General features: G+C 41.7%; 1 protein-coding gene across 1 annotated transcript in view; it reads left to right on the top strand.

Annotated features, from left to right (window-relative positions):
- The first annotated feature begins 651 nt into the window (after positions 1–651).
- Positions 652–24,377, top strand: part of LOC112107988 (adenylate cyclase type 1) — a 215,664-nt gene continuing 191,938 nt past the window's right edge. Inside the window, exon 1 of the mRNA XM_024201932.2 lies at positions 652–1,302. Coding sequence (XP_024057700.2) covers positions 652–1,302 — 651 coding nt within the window. The remainder of the gene's footprint in view (positions 1,303–24,377) is intronic.

Here is a 24,377-nt window from a genome sequence, read left to right on the forward strand (position 1 = left end):
GTGCGCAGGCGCATACCATTCCCGAGCCCCAGTGAAATGCTCTTGGACGTAGGAAGGGGATCACCCTCTTTCCCTGTCTGTGTCTCCTTCCCTCTCTCTCCTCCCCCCACCTCTCTCTTTTCCTCTGCTTAGTCCAGGCCCCCTTGTTGTTTTTAACGTCGCCTACTCCCTAGGAAACAGTATCCCCCCAGCTCCCGCTTCTCTAACCAGGCTCTCTGAAGCCAGTTCTGCCTGTTGATTCCTCCCTCCCCCCCCTTTCCTTGCTTGATTTCAAACCTTTGGATGGTGTTTTGGTGTCATTAGGAGATTATCATCCCTGGGAGCTCCAGAGAGGGGGTGGGGGGGAGAGGCTGGAATAATAACACAACTGAGATTTTGACTCTGTCCTGCAGCCATCCCAGTGATCTCTGGATACCAGGTTGCATCTGGGGGTGGCTGGATCCCTCCCTAGGGCTGCTTCTGGTTGCTAGTAGATTGGCTCTGGTTGCCGGCTCCTAGGAGGCTTTGCAGCTGGGGGTTGCCGGCTCCTAGTTGGCGGCTGCTGCTGCTCCAGCTCGCAGCCCCTCTCTCTCTCTCTCTCTCTATGAGCAGAGAGGCAGAGGAGCAGCAGCAGCAGGGGACGCCAGGAGGAGCATTCCTTCCCCGGGGTTTATGAATGGCACTGACATGGAGGAAATACCGTTTCAGAAAGTCAAGACCAAGAGGAAGAAGTGCTGCCACGGCTGCTGCTCCCCCCCGGCCGCGGCGGGCGCCGGGCTGGGGGGACCCCCTCCGCTGTTGGATGCCATCGCCTGCGAGGACGAGTTCGACTGCAAGGAGCTGGAGTCCCTCTTCCAGAGCTACAACCTGAAGCTGGAGCAGACCTCCACGCTCAAGGCGCTGGCCGTGCTCATCGTGCTGACCGCCAGCCTGGCCCTGGTGGAGCTGCTCTCCGGCCCCAGCCTGAGCATCTCCAAGGGCTCGCACCCGGTGCACTGCATCATCTTCCTCTCCCTCTTCATCGTCACCAACGTCAAGTACCTGCAGGTCACCCAGCTGCAGCAGATCGTCAAGCTCACCCTGCTGTTCAGCTTCACCTTCTCCTTCCTCTGCTGCCCCTTCTCGCTGGGCGCCTACGGCCTGGAGCCCCCCAGCGCCCCCGAGCAGGGCATGTGGCAGCTCATGCTGGTCACCTTCGTCTCCTACTCGCTGCTGCCCGTGCGGACCCTGCTAGCCATCGTCTTCGGCTTGGTGGTGGCGGTCTCCCACCTCATCGTCACCGCCACCTCGGTCAGTGCCAAGAGGCAGCGGCTCTGGAGGACGGTAAGTCCTAGGGAAAGGAGGGGAGCAGCGGCTGCTGTGTGTGTTGGGGAGGGTTAGGGGGTCCAGAGTGTGGGGAGTTTAGTTTGTGTGTGTTGGAGTGTGTGTATTGGACCTGGGATGTGTATAGAATGCAGGGACGGTGTGTGCGTTGTGGGACATGCGGGGTGTGTGTTTGTATGTTTATGCATTGGGGAAGTGTGTGTGTGTGTGTATGAGTTCGTGTTGCAGTGTGTCTGTAGTTGTATTGGGGAGGTGTCTGTATTGGGGAAGTGAGTGTGTGAGCTAGACATACGGTGCCTGTGTGGTGCGTATTGGACGCATGGAGTGTGCCTATGGCTGGTGTGTTAATAGTATATCGGGGTATCTGGTCTGTGTAGCGGCTCGTGGGAAGCAGTGGATGCTGAATAATCTGCGTTGGGACGTGTGTGCTTAGAGAAGGCATGTCGCCGTCTGCCTGCTGGTTCCCAACATCACAAAGTTTGGAGGGGGGATGTAGGGCAGAGGTGGGGTCAGAGTTAAGGGAGGGATATTTGGCTGCTGGGTGAAAAGGCAAGGAAAAGCTTTCTGACTTTGTCTAATAGTAATAATAAAAAGCAGCAGCAGTACTTCGTCGATGGGGACACTTCATGCGGGAGGTGCAGTCAATGAACATAAATAAATTCCATCTGACTCACTATAGACTTGGAGTAGGTAGCTAGACTTGTTTGGTGAGATCGCCATGAATTGATATTCTCATTTTTTCCACAGGCTCTACCCCCAGGAGACCCTCCCCAACCCTCGACCCCAAATAGCAGAGCTCAGGGGAGCTGGAGAAACTCCTTGGAAGAGGGTGGGGAGCCAGAAATGGAAATTCCACCCCCTTCTTCTCCCAGTGTGCATGACATTCCCAGTTTAGTTTCCCAATTCCAGCCATTTCCTCCTCCCCACGCAGATTAGTTAGTATGTCATTGAACTTCCTAACAGTCTCCCCCCCCCCCCCCCCAAAGAATTAAGCCGGTGATGCCTCCCTCTGCAGCATTTTTGGGAATGTGCTGCTGCACTTCCTCCATCCTCTGTGCCCCCTCCCAGGAGTAGCTATTTATAGCCCTGCAGGGCTTTCTCCAGCTCCCATGGTCTGATGGGCTGTACTGGGAATGGGGGAGGAGAGTAGGGAGATGCGCATGTTTGAAGCGGTGGGGCTAGGAGTCAGGATTGTCTGTTTAGGTTCTATTATGTTGTGTATCTGAACCACTGGGAGAGACTGATTTATTCTCTCTAGTACTGGGTCAGTTATGTTTGCTCTTAAGAGGAACAATAATGGATCTTAGGGATTTTAGATTAATATTTAGTGATACTTTATTCCTTGTTTAGATTATTTGCTACTTTACTGCTTTTGAGTTTTGATGTTATTCTCCTTGGTCATATCAGGCTGCGTCGTGACACTTAGACATACACCCCCAGACACAGTAACACAAACACAGTCACATGCACCAAGGCATGCATTCATACACCCTCACCTAGAATCTCAGACACACATACATGCATATAATAGATAGCCAAGGAAGTGAGGTTGCTGGGACTACAGGATTACTCTTGGCTTGATGCTGGTGGACAAAATAAATTGTATGTTTTGAAGGGGAAGAGAGAGATAAGCTGAGCTTTCTGATTTACCCAGATAATCTGATGTGTCTATTTTTAAGTGCGTGATTTAGAATTTCCATGAGAGAGAGTGCTGATGAAATTCAGGGAGTCTTCATTGAAAACATCCAAAAGGATAAAAGAAAAACACTAAAATACTCTGCTTTGAATGGGGTTACAGACTGCTTCTTGTACCAGAAGTCGGGAACCTTTTACTCCCAAGTGGAGCCCAGGCAATCCTAATCCCCATGACATGGAGGCAGATATTCACTGATGCTGGGTTACAGCTACAAGTGGCACCTGCTTTTCCACCACAATTACACAAAGGATCTAACTTGCACGACCACGTCTGTTTATGGTATTCTCTTACCCAGGGCTTGACGATAAACATTTTGATAAGCTTTTTGTCCTCTTATTGATCTCCCCTCAGCTAATCAACAGGCAATGTTAAAAAATCCTGCTAGAGGCTGGTATAGCATTTGTACATTTTTCCCCTTACAAAGTAATTTGTCATTTATACAAAGTCCCACAGGTATTATGCTTTGGTGAGAATATTAGGCAGAAACCTGCTCCAAATCGAGCAAATTAATCGGTCTGTGAATTTAACAGAGATGTGTGTTGCTTATGATGAAGTTGTCAGTTTTTCGCACAGTATTTTCACAACCGTTGAAATTCTGAAGCCTGCATAATACCAGAGTAATTGAATCTTATGGGGCATCCTGGGGGTAGCATAGCCCTTTTGCAGGAGCTGCTCCTATGCGTGAGCTGCAATAGCAGTTGTATCTCAGGCAGGGGATGTGTTCTAGTTACAGGATTTAATTCAGCCTGCCCTCAGTGCTCCCTTCTGTGCTGGCCTGTATGAACGCAGGACACAGTCCGTTGTCCAGGCTTGTGGAGCTGTGCAGAGCTGCAACCGAATGAAAGGGTTTGCCTGGACCCTGTATACAGAGATTTACTGCAACCAGACATGCAAAGCAATAGAACAACTGAGGTCAGCTTTTTCAAACATGGCCTCTGACTCCTGGGTGCCTCAGCTTTTGGGAGCCCAAGTTGAGATGCATTGGCTCTGATCTTCAGAAATGCTCAGTGCCCATAACTTCCACTGAAGTGAGTTGTCAGCAAAATCAGGCCCAACGTGTCTGAAGCTGGTCTTGCAAAAACGGAGGCGACCAAATACAGAGGCCACTTTTGAAAAGTTTTTGGCCGTAAGGTTTTCATTCCATTATAAACAGAGTTTCTTTATATCCAAGACCTCCATCAGGCCCTGTTCCTGCTCCCATTGAAGTGCCAAACTCCCGTGGACTTCCGTGGTGCAGGATCAGTCCCTAAATGGGCTCTTCTGTATGCATAAAATTTGCATTCATATAAAAGTATGAACAATTTTGCATATTAAAACCAATACACCAGCTTGTTGTGAAAATAGTTTTTCATGAGGTTCAAGCCTTAAGTGAACTTCAGGAATATTTAGATCAAATGTGATTGTGGTTAGTAATGCAGGGAGTTGTTTATGGGGACTCCCTGGCTTATTTCACATAGCCTTCTACACCACTCGAGGTGTTCCCTCCAAGTCAGGGATAAAGCACATTGACAGGGTAAGATGAAGAAAATTGCACTGTAGCTGTCCATTCTGTACCTGTTTGTGACTTAACATTGGGGATTGGGATCCCCCATTAACTGAATAATTGAAGTAAAATAAAATATAAAGAATTGAATGTTACTTATGTATAACATACCTAGGGTGCCAGGTTTCAGAGTGGTAGCCGTGTTAGTCTGTATCAGCAAAAAGAACGAGGAGTACTTGTGGCACCTTAGAGACTAACAAATTTATTTGGGCATAAGCTTTCGTGGGCTAAAACCCTCTTCGTCAGATGCATGGAGTGAAAAATACAGTAGGAAGATATGTACACACACACAGAGAACATGAAAAGATATGGGGGTTGCCATACCAACTCTAACGAGACTAATCAATTAAGGTGGGCTATTATCAGCAGGAGAAAAACAACTTTTGTAGTGATAATCAGGATGGCCCATTTCCAACAGTTGACAAGAAGGTGTGAGTAACAGTAGGGGGAAAAATTAGCATGGGGAAATAGTTTTTAGTTTGTGTAATGACCCATCCACTCCCAGTCTTTATTCAAGTCTAATTTAATGGTGTCCAGTTTGCAAATTAATTCCAGTTCTGCAGTTTCTCATTGGAGTCTGTTTTTGAAGTTTTGTTGTTGTTGAAGAATTGTGACTTTGAAGTCTGTAGTTGAGTGTCCAGGGAGGCTGAAGTGTTCTCTGACTGGTTTTTGAATGTTATAATTTTTGACGTCTGATTTGTGTCCATTTATTCTTTTGCATAGAGACTGTCAATGTACATGGCAGAGGGGCATTGCTAGGGTGAAATCCTGACATTGAAGTTAATAATAAAACTCCTACTGACTTCATTGGGGGCAGGATTTCAACTATTTTTGTATATCTAGCTACAACATAGTCGTAAAGGTCTACATAGTATATGTAATCAATAGCATTTTAGCCACATTACTCTCATTGACTGCAGTGGGAGTCATGATTGCATGCTGACTATTTCTCCCTCGCCCCCAGTGTTTTTGTGAGTAAAACCATAAAGCAGTATCTGGAAAAGGTAGAACCTACAAAGGAAGATTTAATTACATTTGCACTAGTTTGATTCATTTATGCAGTGCCCAAACATGTGCTAGGTGCTTAACAGCACAGTTAAAAGATATAATCCCTGCCCCAAAAGCTTAGTCTAATTTATGTTGAGATGCAATGAGTGGGCGTTATAGACACTAAAGGCAGATGGGGTAAGCAAGGGTTACTGTAATTACTTATCTGTGCTGTGGGCTCATCTTCATATTTTAAGTTACTGTTAAACAAATTAACTTTGTACAACATTTTAAATATTTTGTTCTCTTGCTCATTAACAGCATATATATCGGTATATCATATACCTATTATATAATATCCACCTGCAAGTACAGTAGGTGAGTCTTGTAAAGTAGTAGGCATGTGGTAGCTGATATAGAATTGTGTATGCAAACCAAAGAATTGCAACACAAGTTAACAGAACAAAGCAGAAACATGGATGCCATTTTAAATGACCATAAATATTTCTTCTTTTCAACTCTGTGGACAGAGCAATATTTTTGTAGTGTACCCTTCAATCTATTTTATATTTAAATGTATTTCAAGCTGAAAATTTATTGGGTCAAGCCAGTAACCAAATAGGGCCAACTTGGAAAATGGATGAGTAAAGGGGAAGTGGTAAATTATGGAAAGAGCAGCCGGAGGGAGGCTGGTGATTTAGAAAATGTTGAAATAACACATTTTATGCCCTTTAATATTTACAGTTTGATTAAGTTATTGTAGCACTTCCCAGGCCACTGGCAAAATAATCCACAATATCACACAGAGTTGTCCACATTTTGTGTTTTATATGGTTCGTATTTTTCTGCTAGTGTGGAAAAGGCAGTTAATTAACCACATTGTTGACAGGACTGTTGATCCCCCTGTTCCCTTTGCAAAACAGAGGTGAGGTCTAGTGGTATAATAAAAGGAGTGGAAGTCAAGAGCTACTAAATTCTAATCCAGTATCTGATGCAGTCTTATATTGTTGCATTGGACTAGTTGCTTACTTCCTCTGCTTCATTTTCCACGTTGATACAGTAGTTAATATTGGAAAGCATTATGTACAAGATGTGCCAAGTATGTCCCTAGTCTCGCAAATGCTTCTGCATATCAGTAGTCCCATTGAAATCCATGGGATTCTCCACATGCCTAAAGTTACAAAGCGTTTGTAGGATTGGGGCCAATATTGGTAGTGTGTTCAGCCTCCATGCATAACTTCCAGCTGAATTTCATCCTGTATTTGAAGGAAACTTACTTGTTTAAGGGTGAAGGACACTGATGTCTTTGTAGTTAAAGTAGAATTTTAGTCTTCAGTTACAACATACCTTGAAAAGTGGTGAATAGGTAAGTTCTTGGTGAGTTGGAGATGGCGTGCCATTTGTTTCTGCAGAGCGTAGAGTTGCATTTTAAAAAATCACATGAAGGGCTACAGTTGTGAAGATGATTTTGCAAATGTGAACTGAATATATATTATTTAAGCTCAGTACCAATGTGGACACAAGAACAAATAGATACAAACTGGCCATCAGGAAGTTTAGACTTGAAATTAGACGAAGGTTTCTAACCATCAGAGGAGTGACGTTCTGGAACAGCCTTCCAAGGGGAGCAGTGGGGGCAAAAGACACATCTGGCTTCAAGAATAAGCTTAATAACTTTATGGAGGGGATGGTATGATGGGATAGCCTAATTTTGGCAATTAATTGATCTTTAACTATTAACGGTAAATATGTCCAATGGCCTGTGATGGGATGTTAGATGGGGAGGGATCTGAGTTACTACAGAGAATTCTTTCCTGGGTGTTTGGCTGGTGAGTCTTGCCCACATGCTCAGGGTTTAGCCGATCGCCATATTTGGGGTTGGGAAGGAATTTTCCTCCAGGGCAGATTGGCAGAGGGTTTTTCGCCTTCCTCTGCAGCGTGGGGCACGGGTCACTTGCTAGAGGATTCTCTGCGCCTTGAAGTCTTTAAACCACGATTTGAGGACTTCAGTAGCTCACACATAGCTTAGGGGTTAGATACAGGAGTGGGTGGGTGAGATTCTGTGGCCTGCGTTGTGCAGGAGGTCAGACTAGACAATCATAATGGTCCCTTCTGACCGTAAAGTCTATGATTCTATAAACTAATAGCTTTGGCTTCATAAGTCTGTAGACAGGCATCTTTAGTACCTCTGTTGCTGCTTAGGGATTAGGCAGCAACAGAATGCAGTTTCAAAACTAGTCAGTTTCTCAGCTGTGTTTGAGAACCAGTGGGCATCAGTGAAACTGCCAAAAATCACATAGAGCTGAGGAAATCATTAACAATGAATAATTTGTCAGATAAGTTTAGCTACTTTTCTTCTGCTTACAGAATGTCTGTGAGCAGACAGTGCTTCCCTCACATTTCTTCAAGCATATATTTATCAAATTCTTTTGCACTTAAAAAAAATCCTCTGAGTTTGTTTGCATTTCTTTACAAGTATTCATTATTTAAGCTAGGCTGGATAGTTGTGATTGGTGAAATAATGTAGATTTTTATTTTATTTCTTTATTTATTTGTATTATTGCAGTACTTAGGTGCCCCAGTCATGGACCAAGAACTCCCATTGTGCTAGGTGCTGTATTTAAAAAAAAAAAAAAAAAAAAAAAAGGTAATTGCCCCAAAGAGTTTACAGTTTTGTCCGCTGATTGGATGAGAATGTAAACATTTCTTTTGGGGTTTTTGTTTTTCATATCCCATTTCTGGGAATAGTAAACTCATTTAGAACCATGAGTACAACTGTAGAGACCTCAGAGGAAAGGAAAGGTTATACTAATATAGTTTAGAAACTTACAGAATTAACTAAAATAGTGTTCCAACACATAGTAATGATACATTCGAAGGTTGGATATCTTGAGCTCTACCAGGACTAGAAACAAATGTCCCATTAGAATGAAAGCTTCTGGCTTTCTAACAATATAAAAAACCTGTCTCAAGCTCTGATGCCTTGGAATGTTAGAAGTAGCCCAGGTATGGCGGAGGGAGGAGGAGTTGTGGGCAGAATGCAGACAGAGAGGTGGTCATCATTTGGGTAGGAGCATCACACAGAGTGTATGTGTAATTATATTTTTATAATTTAGGCTTGAGCTGGTCACAGCAGCATAGTTAAGGTTGGGGCAGATATTTCCCCCCCAATGTAAGTGCAAAATTTGGCTCCAACTGTTTATTGTATTTTTTTCTCAATATGACTTTCCCAATTACAGTTGTAATACAGTACACTACTGTATATATCTGGTATAGCCCAGTATCTAGATATGGTGGGTTTCAGATTGTTTTGATCAGATTTAACTGCAATCATGAATCTCTACATGTTTCAGTGTGTCTTTGCATTGTGTGATATGATCCTTTCTAACTAGGGTGGCTGTGGTGAAAAGTTTCATTTATAACCTTGTTATTAAGTTTTGTTGCTTGACAATGTAGGTAAATTATACTCTCTCTCTCTCATACAGTGGTCTATGCTACTTTTATTTCCATAAACAGCTGGCAAACATAAAATAACGGCTTTTGGCTGTCATGATTTTTAAATTCAGAGGGCCAGATCCTCACTTTCACTTTAGATGTAGTGACAATGGGAGTAGCACAAATCAAAGCCAAATGCAGATGGCACATTTGGAAGGCGTGAGAAGAGCCTAATAGCATCATCCTTCACTGTTCCTAAGCTCATGTTTGCTTCCCTGCATGAACACTAAGTTGTTGGGATCTCTAGGTTTTGGAGGGATATAGAAGGGGGACAGGGTGATGCCATTCTATGCAGCTTTATTCCCTAGCAAATTAATGAAATTTCATAAGGAAATTCCAGCAGGACTTAATGCTGCCATATTCTACTCCCCTTGGAATGTTGCTGTCAGGGAGGAAGCCAGTGGGAGCACTGCTGCTGGGAACTATAGGAGACTGGGGAGCAACACAGAGGGCAGGTCCTCTTTGCAGATGCTCCAAGAGCTCTAGGGTTGGGGACTTGATCCTTGGCTTAGTATGGTTGGAGGGGCTTGTGAACCCCTCATCCCCGAAGAAGGGAAGGTGGTTCGTGTTTTCTGTTACTTCTAAGCTGCAGAAATATGTGACTCCCCCTTCCTCCCATCCCCAACCACTGGACCACTTTTGCTCCAGACAAGATGATATAGCTCAAAATCTTTAACGATTTGAAGTACATAGTTCAGGAGTTTTGAGGAAACAGCATTTTCACTACACTGTCCATCCATCTGTACTAAATCTGGAGGAAATATTCACTTCAGTAGAGTTACTCTGGATTTACACTAGTGTTACTGGGCCAAATTCTCATCTCAGTATGGATAAATGTAACAATACAAAGCAAATTTATTCTGAGTAGCATTTTCATACAAATAGTATCCCAAACATTCTTGTACAGAATGAAATAGTAAATTGTGATGTAAGGAGAGAACTTATTTAGGCCAAGCCAGGTAGATTACAACAGAAATACAGATTCAGTGTTGCCCAAGACACTATTTTCTTGGGTGTTTCAGAAACTGCAGGGCTGTAAAATGCTCCATAGGAAAGAAGAAATGCACACTACCTGGATGCATTAAAATATAGCTATAGTAGAAAGTGCTATTGACACAATCCAGAAGTTGCCTTTTCGCACAAAGGAATGCATTATTGAATTTGCTAACAATGGTTATGCAGCCTCTGAGATAAACATAAGGATTACAATTAATTGTCCTTTCCAACTGTTGCCACAAGAATAATGTTTCTAATTATAGCAAATCTACTAGTCTGCCTTTCTTTCACACAATACTTGAGTTGTTCATTCATATACTATAATAGCAGAGACATTTTTTAGACTTCTGTAATTCACTTATGAAGCTCTGAGGACTATAAGTAATTATCCACCCACACAAAATTAGGAAATAAAGCAACATTAATAAACACATTTACAATAGAGTCTTGCTTAAAATATACTCATAATCTGAAGTATTGAAAAGCCAGAAAAAAATACTTTGCTTGAATAGTACTTATGTAATTCCCTACTTAAAAGCGGAGAATGGGCCAGTGCTTCTAATGTTTGCTATAGCATTAACTGCCAACTAGATCATCTAGTTCAGAGTGAAGAATTCCCTCTTCCTGTACCAGCCTGTTACTGGGGTTGAACACAATGTTGGATGGTTTCATGTTTGAGGTTTGGGAGGAAAACAAGCTAAAAGAGAGAATTAATAAATTCCATATTGGAGGCAGCAGTTCAACTGGGTCAGTTCACATTTTCATAAAAACTACTTTAAAATTAGTAATGTTGTGTTTTGCTATGCTATTTGGTTTTGTTGATACTATGAAATGCACCCCTTCATACAGCAGCATCCGTCTCAATGCAGAGGGACCAGGCAAGGCCCTCATCCCACTTATGGTCCACTTAAGCCCTTACTACAGGCTTCGTGGAGACTTGTGGGGTGTGCGGGTCCTGCATAGATCTTCTGCGCTGGGGTGAATTCCACTCACTGTGAACCCAAATATAGTGGAATTCCATTTAATGGGACTTGCTAAGAAGATCAGAGTGTGTTTACGTGCACTGTAATTTGTAAATAGCAACCACAGTGAGAGGGAACCTCTGCTTGTAGAGAAATTTGTCTGTAAAACAAAAAATGACATCAGCACCACTCGGCCAGGGTTCCACTGTATTACAACCTAGTATTTGCTTATCTTTATATCTCAATCCTTGTCTTTTTTCTGTAGCTAGGATTGTAGCAGGGTAGACACAGAAGTCAGAAGAAACCTAGTTCCCTATGTCTGTATTAGTGGAGATAAGTCTGCCCTCCTTGCATTCAACTAAGCTTTGAAACATAGTTACTGGTTGTTTTGAAATCAGTGTTATTATGTTGAATGAGTGAATGGAGCCACCCCCAGTTGAGTAAGGGAGGAGATGAACTGACTGTAGCAGCTGTCACTATTCTACCACTTTGGAAGTTTCTATTTACTTTTCTGATCTTCATCCTATGCACATGCTAAAAATTCACTAGAGGTTTCACCATCTTATGGGGCCTAGTAGGCCAACGATTTTTCAACTCTTCCACAAGGATTGGGAGCCCTCTTGGACAGAAGGCTCTGTCCATTTGCTGGATCAGAATGAAGGCTCTGATTCAGTTTAAATGCAGCCTTTTTTTAATTCCAAAAGCCTTAGCTTTGTCTGTTGGTCTCTGGAAAACCCAGCTTGAACCAGCATATGCAAGCCTTCCCAGAGAGTGGTACCTGTCTGGACGTGTCTACAACCTGAGTGATTTACCTTAATCACCTGTGTTTTTAGTTTCTGATGGAGCTGTGGCAACCCTTCTTCCAATTGGAGGTGCATATAATCCCTGCTGCAGAGTGATACATAAACTATTCATAAATTTAATGCCAGTAGCAGAGCTGGGTTTTGAGCAGTGGTGAAACCACTTTCAATTCAAGCCACCTCTTGGCTTGAAAAGCCACATGTACAACTGCTGGGGGGGCAGGTACCACTTCTAGCCCCCCTATTCACTCCACCACTGCTTAATACAATATGTTCCTCCAAAGATATTGCGTGTGGTTGCAATATCTTTCACAGAGCCCACTATGATGGTATTTCTGTCATTAATGCACACAGTGAAGTGCAAGGTATATTAACACAAAGACTTCAGTGGAGCTGGAATACCCCCATAAGAAAATTGGGGGTTCCTTGGTAGTTAATAACAGTTTTCCTACCAGATCTGCTCCAAGTGAGACTTAAATTAAATAAATTTAATGGACCAGGGATGAGAAGACAGAGTATTCCCATGTGGATGAGGAAGCCTTGGATGTGATTGGGGCAAGAGCTGAGATGTCCCATGCTATTCAGGAATAGGAGACCTTCTGGTTCATCCACTGTGGCTGGTAGCTCCAGTTCAGAGGTGTTTGGACCTTGTAGTCAAAAGACTCTGATTTAATTCCGCAATGTCTAGAGATATAGCAGCATGATCTCTGAGCCAGTCTCTCCCATCTCCCAGTGCACTCATACGATGAGTCTGGTTCAGCTTTAGAGCATAAGTTCAGGGAATTTGCCCTTTATTGAATGAAATGCACAATATTTAAAGTGAGTGAAAATCAGCCCCTATGCACACTGTCTGCATGAGGCCTACACACCCCTAAAATCCTAGATCTATTTTGAGGGGATTAACTGGGACTTGATGTGAATAGGCCTGGATCGCTGCACAGGGATGACTTTCACTCATACACAAAACCCATAACCTAGCCCACCTTAAAAGATCCTTTGTGTAGTGAAAAAGAGGAGTCAAATAGTATGTAGACTTGCTTTGCATGGTTTCTGACATTTCCTGCAACTGCATAGAAAAAATGATGTGCTAATTGTGGGAAGTACAGGGCTATGAAGTAGAAGGAAAATCAGCAGTTGATTTGGGAAGGAGATGCATCCTGGCAATGAATAATCCAATCAAAACTCATCTTTATCCAGAATGATCACAAGTAATAGGTCTGTCGTTCAGAAGAAAGAGATGAGATAAGGGAATTCTACTTCCAAGGCCAGAACTACTTTGTACAAGGCATTGCAACTGAAGGCTCTTGTTTCTGAGACTGTCCTTTGGCAATAAAACAAAGAACTCCAAAGCTGATTTATAGTATGCTGCTAAATTAAATTACTATAGACCTTCTAAGTACAAACTTTAAAAGAGACTGTTCTATTCCACAATCAGAGTCCTGGAAAGGGTGTTTTGTTTTGTTTTTAAATTACATAGCTCATGAGAGGAATAGAGCGATGAAGAGCTTTTCCTCTCCTAGGTCAGCAGCTCCAGTTAATTTAGGTTGACAATGACTGAACACCATTACCATCTAATATCTTTTATGATGCCCTACGGCATGTAAAATGGATTGATGGTGTTAGTCCAGTTTGTGCAGGGCACATGTACAAATAATCATTACAGTTGACACAAAAATCCACCAGCACTAACTGGCACCCTTTGCAGTTTTAGCAAAGAGTGGCCAAAGATTTAATTCCCCATGCCTATGCAGACTTAGAGATGGCCCCTCGAGGTCAGGGTTGACAAATATTGTGGGGGAAGCATCCATGGTCACTTATACCATAGCTATTGTGTGGACAGCAGATTAGGCCTTTTGATCTGCCACATTTAATCAAAAACTAAAAAATTAAGATAAACCCTTGGTCATACAAATCATCCAGTGTGGACCATAGGGCGGGCCTGCAGACATGATTCAACATGAAGAGTGCACCAGAGGAAAACAGTTCACAAGTTATGATTTACATACTATTTTTTCCATGACATAGTAGCTACTTGCATATAGGGATGGTTACTAGGTGGCTGGCGTTTTTAAACCAGAATTGTTCACCTTTTCTCTTGTTTACTTGGTTTATTGACCAGAAGAGAGGCATTTTTCTGAAGTATCAAAAATTGCTCTGAGTTAACATGCACATCTTAGAATATTAAGGTTTAGTTTGCAGAGAATGTAACTACTCCAGACCTTCCACACTACTGCCCATTGCTAGTATTAACTTATTTAATAAATCAAAGTGGAAGGAACAAAACATATAGGCTGGTGTCAGGGTTTGTGTGTGTGTTTGTTTTTTAATGTGTTGAGCCAAATATTGAGATCCCTATTCAGGCAAAATTTACATAGACTCTAAGTCAAGATCAAGTGAAAACTGAGGGCCAGATCATTTGTCTCTACAGAAATACCTACATAGGGGCTAAAAATCTCAGTGAAATTCCCCTCAGAGAGTTTCTTGTGCAGTCTTCTGTTGAGGAAGCCCTTGGGATCAACATGGATCTCAGAGATCTGCTGGTGGCTTGGCCCCATCCACTCAGACATTAGTGACTTCTTTGTTGTGCCTCTGGACTCTCCGCAGCACCTGGGTACCAACTTTCATGGAGGTTCTCTCCCAGGGAGGCAGCTCCACAGAAACAGGACAGGACAGCCTTAGTTTTCACCACGTTTGCTCACTGGGTCCAGTGGAGGATATCTCTCATCCTTGGTTCACTTAGCTCCTGATCCCTCCTCAAGTAGAATTCTGTGTGGGTTATAGAGGAGAGGGGGATGATGCTATGGAGGCAACTGAATGCCCCCTTTTCTATCTGGGGGTTGGGATATCTGCACATGGAGGGTCCCCTCTTCATGCAGAGCCAGAGGACAAGATCTGTCTCAGAGCAGACCTCAGGATTTGGCCAACTTGTGTTTTTATATAATTCATTATTCAAGTTAGGTATAGAATATATGTAGGGTTTTTCTTTTTAGAGGGTTTATTAATTTTATTTTTGGGGCGTTGGGTTCAAGTTTTATGTAGATGCCCATAAAGTTGATTTTTTTTTTTTGGTGCTTTCTCTTTGTATACACTGTAATGAGTAATGAATATTATTTACATTACTCATTACAGAATGTACTTCTGTAATGAGTTATCTCCTTATAATATTCTCTAGTGGGCATTAATGTAGTAGTGTTTTAAAGCGCACTAGGGAAACTTTATGCGCAACATGATTGTGTGCTTTAGAAATCACACCCCCTATAGTCTGCGTTACTGCTCTGTATAGACAAGCCCATAGATACAACTAACTATTTCTGGTGTTTATTGGATAAACAGTTTCTTTTTTCCTTTTTTATTGAGTGGTTTATTGGTATTTTATTGATTAAAACCTCAAATTAGAAGCCCCAAATATAAGGCATCTAGAAATAAATGACTGAGGTCTAGAATATGAATAGTAATTTGTGCCTATATAAAAAAAAAATTGTAAGTTCTGGAAAGAATTTTATAGAAAAGCTTCATGAAGCAGTTGTTAAAATAACTAACTCTCTAAAGTCTTTCAAAGACAGAGCTGCAAATCCCAGTTCATATTAGGAGTGCAGCTGTGTGCATCTGCGCATCAAGTGTGTGTGTGAGAGAAATATTTATGAGCAAAATTAACTTGGTCTTTTGTTGGTTAACATTTTTAACAGTAATGATCTTGAAACACATGTTGTTTGTGCAACAGACAGACATTACCCTGAAGGGTCTTCTACTGCTGTAACTTAATTGAAGCCTAACCTATTTAGTTAGTCCACAATCTAACAGGATTATTTTGGTATTACATAAATTGAATACAGTAATTCTTCTAATGCATACCCTCCTAAAAGGGAAATATCATTGGAAGTTGTTTTAAACAAAATCCCCAGTGGAGTATTATACATAAATAAAAGTAAGACTATCATCTGATTGCAATTAGTAAATGCTAACCGCTTGATCCTGCCTTCAGATTTATGGATTAATTTAGGGCTTATTAAACTGATGGACAAATAGCACTGACAGTGCCAGACATAGAGCTGAAAGGCACTAAGTAAACTTCTGATTGCACATGTCTGCTAATGCACTTCAGTCCTGATCAGCAAAACAAATGCTGTTCCAGTTCTAGACCTTGTGTACAAAGGCTGTGCTGTTTTTCGTAATGTGTATAAATGCCCAGTAAATTTGATGCCAACTCAATCTAATGGATTTTCATTTCTGGCCCTACGGGATTGGGACCTGAGACTTGGGAGGTGGAAGGCTAGTGCATTAGTAAACTAACTTGCTGATAGAATTCTGGCACATTGACGAGCTGCACCATAGAGTCCCTCCCTCCAGTTTTCATTTTACCTTAATTTTGCCTGTGCCTGTGCTATCATGAAACTGCAATCTGTTCCAAGGCCCCTGCAATACATTGACATATTGGGTAAAAGAGATCAAACGGCTAGTGGGACTTTCAAAAGTGCTCAGTATCTGCCTAACTTTATTCCCACTGAAGTCAGTGGTAAAACTCTGATTGACCTTCAGTGGGTGCAGAGTTAAGCCAATGCTGAGTGCTTTTGAAAATACAACCTCTCATCATCTTACTCTTCATTTCATGTCCAAGCACATGTATTTTTAATCCATATCCAGATGCTTTGGCAAGAAGTAAATCTCAGAAGATACGTGTAAAGGCTGTGTATCTGCATTTTTAGGTGCCTAAATAATTTTGAAAAAGTGGCCCAGCACCCTTAAAGTACCATTGTATTGATGTCAGCCACAGTGCATTAAATCAGTTCATCATGTGGAGTCATTAGCTCTGGAGCAGGTACAGAGAATGGGTCAATGAGTACTAAAAATACTAGGCACTGTACTTTGGGATAAGAAATCAATGGGACTTTGCATTTTATCCAAATAACAGTTCCATTACATGCTATTTCTTGAGGGCGGGGGGGAATAAAGCTAGCTATAAAAATAAAAAACTAGCTATAAAATCATGACTGGTGTGGAGAAAGTAAATAAGGAAGTGTTATTTACTCCTTCTCATAACACAACAACTAGGGGTCACCAAATGAAATTAATAGGCAGCAGGTTTAAAACAAACAAAAGGAAGTATTTTTTACACAATGCACAGTCAACCTGTGGAACTCCTTGCCAGAGGATATTGTGAAGGCCAAGTCTATAACAGGGTTCAAAAAAGAACTAGATAAGTCCATCATTGGCTATTAGCCAGGATGGTCAGGGATGGTGTCCCTACACTCTGTTTACCAGAAGCTGGGAATGGGTTACAGGGGATGGATCACTTGGTGATTCCCTGTCCATTCCCTCTGGGGCACCTGGCATTGGCCACTGTCAGAAGACAGGATACTGGGCTAGATGGACCTTTGGTCTGACCCAGTATGGCCATTCTTATGTTCTTATTCCACATACATAATTGTTCCACCTTTGATATTAACCTTGCAATAATTCCATTGCATTACTAATTCCTGAGTTTGAAACACCTGTATTATAAGGAAACACCAAAGAAAACCTTAATTATGGGAGCACAAATTATATCTTATAATAAGCTGTACTCTACAATGCCTGAGCATTCCCAGCCAGTAGAACTCAAGAGCAGAAGAAGCCTCATGATATTTTATTTTAAATTTGCCCCCCCCACAGTATTTTGCAAAAAGTGAGCTCGCATGATGCTGTAGTCACACATGTTCAGATAATATCATCTTGCAGCAAACTCACAGAAAAGGCAAAAGATGCCTCTTTGAAAATTAGTAACTTTGTGACCCAGTGCTTTAAAGTTCACTAGTTACATATCCTGAAACACGTATCTTTGTACTAGTCTCAGTTAAGCACAGCTTAGATAAGGAAAACCTTTTATTTGCATTATCATCTTCTCATCCCCAGTTCAGATAATATTAACACAGAGAGAGCTTCTGCAGCCACCCACTACAAATGCTAGGCTCAATTCATTATTGTTTTATATTATTTACTATTTATGTTAGGGTAACACCTACAGGTCATAACCCAGATTCCCCCCTTCCCATTGTGCTAGGTGCTGTACAAACACTTAAGAAACAGCCCCTGCCCCAAGGATCTTACACTCTGTATAGACAAGACAGACAAAGAGCTGGAAGGGAAACAGAAGAACAAAGCAGTCAAAACGCTGTCCAGGCTTATATAGCAGGTCAGTGGCAGAATGGGGAATAGAACCCATGTTTCCTGACTCCTTGTTCAGTGTCCTGTCTACTAGACCAGGATGTCATAAATAAGAGTTTGTCTTGAGGGTTGTAGACCCCCTAGGATTATCTTAAAATATTTCAATTTAGCTTGGGCTATCCTATGCTGTCATGTTCTCTTCTTTCCAGTTACTTTGAGGTGAACACTTTCCTCTCTCTTGGGTCAGCATTCTGACTTGGGGCACGATGCTCACAAAAGAATGAGGCATTTCATGTTACAGTTAAATGGAGCATGTTTAGGAGCTGCTTAGACTTTTAAAAAAAATGTATTTCTCTCAGTAGTTTGATTATTAACAGCATAAACTTTGCCTGAAATGTTGTTCTTGTTTGACCCAATCAAGACTGACAATGAATGAAAGCAAGAAGAATAATTTTATTCATGTTGGTTTATTTTTATCCACTAATAGCTGAGATAGTTTCACTTTACAGTTTGTTCTACTGTGGTCTATCTGATGCAACAAACATGTTATACAAAAACATTCATTGTTTAAACACAGCAGCCTAGAGGATTCAGGGATACAGATCAAGGAACTCTTGCCAGTCTGTGTCACACCATAATCATTATTATTAGTTATTTGTATTACAGTAGTGCCTAAGAGTGCCAGTGATGAACCAGGACCTGATTGTGCTTGATTCTGTAAAAAGAAAGAACCAAAAAAGGTCCTTAAACGCTGTTTTTTTTTTAACTATGTTGAATTCCTTTTTCTTTTATGAATGATATTTTAAAAGAATATTAACAGCCTGGAAGCAGCATCTTCCTGCTACCCCCCGGGGAGAATTTTGGCTTTATGTTACTGCAGTGATTAAAGTAGATGAAAACAGGGAGGAGGGAAAGCTCTCACTGCATCAGGCAAGATAGAGGGGGAGCTACAAGAGAGCACTACTCACCCGAGCCAGGCAGAGCAGGGGGAGCTGTCCTCATTTTATCATCTGTGTTGCTCAACAGCAGTTCCTTTAGATGTTTGTGATGGGATCACGGGTGCAGAAATGAATCCTGCCAAGTCTCATGGGCCTGGAAGGATGGTAGCTTTTAGCTGTAGCCTTGTGGTTGAAAGCATAACTCTCAACAGGATAACAAGGAGATACATGACTCACATTAAGGACTTTTTGTCTGCGTCATGTATTTTATCAGTACTAATAAAATGGCTTTTCATGCCAGTAATATATACAGTATCATAATTAAACTTAGTTAAATAAAATAGTACACCTCTACCTCGATATAACGCTGTCCTCGGGAGCCAAAAAATCTTACCACGTTATAGGTGAAACCGTGCTATATCAAACTTGCTTTGATCCACCAGAGTGTGCAGAGCACCCCGGAGCACTGCTTTACTGCGTTATATCCGAATTCATGTTATATCTGATTGCGTTATATCGGGGTAGAGTTGTATGTATAAAATTATCATTTCCCCATTGTGAGGTTTTGCGTTGCTTTTCTGTACTTCTACTGTACCTCTGTCCTTTAATGTCTCTAACCGTAGTTCTTTTTCAATTTGTATGCTTTGGGCCTGAGTCTCCTTTCACCTATACCAGGAGAGAACAGGTGTAAGTCAGGAGAGTTATTGCGACACTTAACCAGTATTAGTGAGAGGAGAATCAGGTCGGTTTTCTTTAATATTTCTTCTCTTCCATTTTTCTTCCTTTGCGAAGGAAACAGGCCGAAGGCCCCTAGTTCTCTCTGTTCCCTCAGTCTCTCTTTCTCATTCTGGCTCTACTCATGCTCTTCCTTCCCCAAAGTTCTCTCCTATCCCAAACTTTCTCTCCATGCATCTCCACAGGAACCATAGTTAAGGGCAGAAGGAACTATTATGGCCATCTACTCTGACCTTCTGCATACCACAGGCTATAGACCTTTGCCCTGCCTCAAGCCCATAACTTCTGGTTGAATGCTAGAGCATATCTCTTTGAAAGACATTCAGTCTTCATTTTAAAGACTCCAAGTGATGGAGTCTCATCTCTATTTCTGCAGCTATAGAGAGCTTCTTGGAAAGAGGGAGGTTTCCTTTGCTGCTTCACACAGTTAAGCTGGAGAATCCATGTGTATGGTGCCTTTCTCTCCCCCAGAGGAGTTGCTTGAGGACTTGATCTGCCCCTTGATGCTACTTTTACCTACCTTTCCCCCAAGTTGTCCCTTTCCAGTTCCCATCTCTCCACAGGAAACTGGTCCACTTAGCTACCATTTATGTGAGCCTGCAGGATTTCCACTGTCCACCAGACTTATACAACAGGAACACAAGAACTAGGAGTCACCAAATGAAATTAATAGGCAGCAGCTTTAAAACAAATAAAAGGAAGACTTTTTTCACACAGCGCACAGTCAACCTGTGGAACTCCTTGCCAAAGGATGTTGTAAAGGCCAAGACTATAACAGGGTTCAAAAAATAACTAGATAAATTCATGGAGGATAGGTCCATCAATGGCTATTAGCCAGGATGGGCAGGAATGGTGTCCCTAGCCTTTGTTTGTCAGAAGCTGGGAATGGGCGACAGGGGATGCATCACTTGATGATTACCTTTCTGTTCATTCCCTCTGGGGCACCTGGCATTGGCCACTGTCAAAAGACAGGATACTGGGCTAGATGGACCTTTGGTCTGACTCAGTATGGCTGTTCTTATGAGCAAGTGAGGCAAATACAGTTATACAGAAATTGGTTTATTGAGCCTGCGGTGTTCCCTTTGGCTTGGGAGAACCATGGAAGTATGGAATAATCTCTGCCCAGGGGTGCCCCCCACCCATTGTGGCATATGAGCTCCTCCAGAACAAAAAATAATAATAAAAAAATGAAAATGGGCAGAGGCATTGAGGTCTGGATGGAGAGTTCAGAAACTGAGCTGTTTGGTAACATATCCAGACCATGTAGCTTTCTCTAGAACCTCCTTGGCTATTGCCTTTCAACTCAGCTCTGTATGAGGAAGTATGGTAGAGCATGATCTGTCAAAGGGGGCAAGAACTGGAGAAATAGTCACTATATGCAGTGTTCTACCCTGGAAATTCCTAGTAAGTTATTATGCAAATTGCATCTCATGTCACCACTCCTCACACTCACAAAAGAGTGGATATGAGCCAAAATCTTTGGGTAAAGAGAATAGTGCCCTGAAATGTCTTAAATTGAAGGGTAAAATCCTGAAGTTTTTACTCAGCCCTTGTACCATAGACTTCAGGATTCATTCCAAAGCTGCTTTTTCATTAATATGTGTGAAGGCAGGTATTAGAGACAAGTAGATTATTTTTTATTTTTGTAAAACAGAAATAATACAAACCAATAAGTTTGAAAAGTATGAAGAAATAATCCTTTTAAAAATAAAATCCACCCTGTTCTTAATGTTGAGACTTCTTGTTAAGTTTCAAGCTAAATCAAAATATTACTGCCAACGTGTCAGCCTTTTTGTACTGTAAACTCTTGGTGTGTGGAATGTAATCGACTATGCAACTGTACTGTGGCTAGATTAGTGGGGTCCCGACCTGGTTGAGGCCTCTTGGTGCAACTTCAGTATAACTGTTTAACAAGAGTAAATAGAAACAGAGACACTACTTAAAACTATGGTGGTGTTGGTGTTGCTTTTTCTTCATGTTTATCTGTGAAGGTTCTCTGTGTAACCCAAGCCGGCAAGTGTTAACAATGAAAATGTGCTGCTCTTGTCTTTCCATGAACATGTTACAACTCCACAACTTTCATTTTTTACCTCCCAAGAAGAGAGATCATTTATTATGAATTAGGAAAAAAAGTGCATCACTCCACCTCCCTGAAATGACGTTTTCTTTTGTGAATAAATACTCACTGACAATTCTCTTCTTCTGAAGCTTTGATGCAGATGTTAAAAGCTTCTGGGACAATATAAATAGGGGCCCTTTACAAATATAGTTTCCAGGGCAACTAAAGGGTCTTCTCTTTCATAATCACTGTGCTCTCAACTAGAAACATTTGCCTGTCTGCTGGAAGATTATTTTACATTTAAGCACATTCATCTTGAAAATCATATCCCCCAGTGAAAAAAAAATGTCTTTTATCATACTCATTCAGATCAGGATTATTTGAAAGTAAGGCTTTAAAATATATTGTATAACTGCATTTGTAACTATAAATATGACTATTATACTAAAAGAAACCTGACGCGTTTTCCCTTGTGCTGCCAGTATCATCTTCACTGAGTCCAATATGCAGTCTGACAAACAACCCCCTCAAAACGCTGCATTGTTTGTAATATGTATCTGATGATCTTCAAATCCCAGATTAAATTTGTTGCTATTAATTCACTGAAAAGGAAACGGCTTTGTCTGGCAGAAGATATATGGGTTTCAGCAGAGTTGGGAAAATAAGCAGCATAATTTTCTGTTGACAAAATCTGGTTGAGAAGATTGTACACACTTTATGGAGCAGAGGAGAAAGATGTAATGTTGCAATACAGAAACATTATGTACATAACAAATATTATGTACCTCCATAACTTGAATTAAATCATTCTAGGAAGGAGGTTGTTTCTTAAAAAAAAAAAAAAAAAAAAAAAAAAAGTAATTGGTACCACTGCTGTTGAACAGTAAGGACTGGACCCAATCCTGGTTTTAGTTACAGTGTATGCAACCCCACTGAAGTCAGTGGAGTTACAAGCTTGCCTTTTGGCTCAGTTTATTAGGCCCTGACTCAGTAAAGCACTTTCTTCTACACTACATAGGTCTTTATGCCATGCTCATCACCATAATATGAGTGCCTGCTTAAGTCCTCTTGATTTCAGTAGGATTTAAGAGGGTTATTGTTGTATCAGAAATCACAGTCAGTTCAAAGATACAGTAGTTGTGCTCAAAAGCTTTCCAGGTTTGCCTTAGATAACCTTTCCATGGTATTTACAGTATGGTTAGTCTGGGAAATATCTGGGGAAAGTGAAATAATGTTACCACCACATTTACAGTAATCTGAGGCAACTGAAGATTTTTAAGGAGAACTGCTGTAATTATGGAAAATGGTCCAAATTCTGCCCTCAGATGCACTTGCACAGATTCTATTGATTTCCTTAGAAAACTGCTTTGAGCACATCTAAGGACAGAATATGAATTAATGAGCTAAATTAGGATCTCATTAAACCAGTATAAATCTGAAACAATTCAATTGGCGTTCATGGCATTATTCTAAATTTACATGGATGTAAATGAGATCAGAATTTGGCTCCATGACTCTATTCCTGAAGGGCCTGATTCTGAAATCAATGGATGTTAGATGTCTAGTTCCTTTTGAAATTTGCACTGGGTGCCTGTCTGCATCTTTAGGCACCTAAATATCTTTACTCCCTTTTTTCCTAGGACCTAATTTGTAAAGATTTCAAGATTTGACCCACTAGCTGCAGTGAGATTTAGAGGTGCTTAGTTCCTCAGTATTTGCCACTATGATGTTTGAGACAAATATTTATCATAGGTTTTTTTTGCCAATATGAAATAGCACAGTGTGCTATAGAGAGCCCTTCACTGCCATTGAAGTCAGTAAAAAATGAGGGCACTTACAGGATGATTTTTTTTCAAAAGCACCTAAACAGGCGAGGCATCTAACTCCCCACTGAAATCAACGGAAGTTGTACACCAAATGTGAGTAGATGCTTTTGAAAATTCCACTATTAGTACATTACAGAAAGCATATAGGGCTAGAGCCACAGAGGGATTTAGGTGCCTAATTGCTATTTAAACTGCCTCAATCCAAAATTTGGATCCTTAGCTTCCAACTAACCCTATAGGCCCCTAAGGATATGTCTACACTGCAATGTAAGCCAAGGGTTAGTGGGACTTGAGTCAGCTGACCCATAGAATCATAGACTTTAAGGTCAGAAGGGACCATTATGATCGTCTAGTCTGACCTGCACAATGCAGGTCACAGAATCTCACGCACCCACCCCTGTATCAAACTCCTAACCTGTGTCTGAGCTACTGAAGTCCTCAAATTGTGGTTTAAAGACTTCAAGGTGCAGAGAATCCACCAGCACCAGTGACCCGTGCCCCAGGCTGCAGAGGAAGCATGTTAGGGAACCCTGGGCTTGAGGATCTACACTGTATTTTAACCCTAGGTTAAGATTTTCTAACCTGTGCTGGAACCTAGGGCTCTGGCATTCAAATTGCACTGTGCAGACCCAAGTCAAAGAAATCCTAGCCCAGAGTCCCTAGCACCCCGCCCCCCCACCCCCAAACACACACCAAAATGTGGCTGCTCTAGCCCTAGGACCACAGTGCACTGTGGGAAAACTTTACTGCCTGCGCTGCATGTTACCAGGAAACAGCTCATGTTGGAAAAGGTTTGATTGGTTCACTCTCCATTGCAAACCCAGGAGGCCCTCTGATAGTGTGCTTGCAGATTGGTGATCAGAACAGAATGGGTTAATGCTGACTTGAGCTGCTGCC

The sequence above is a fragment of the Terrapene carolina genome, unplaced genomic scaffold (genome assembly GCF_002925995.2).
Source record: "Terrapene carolina triunguis isolate 2854851 unplaced genomic scaffold, T_m_triunguis-2.0 Scaffold179, whole genome shotgun sequence".
NCBI lineage: Eukaryota > Metazoa > Chordata > Testudines > Emydidae > Terrapene > Terrapene triunguis.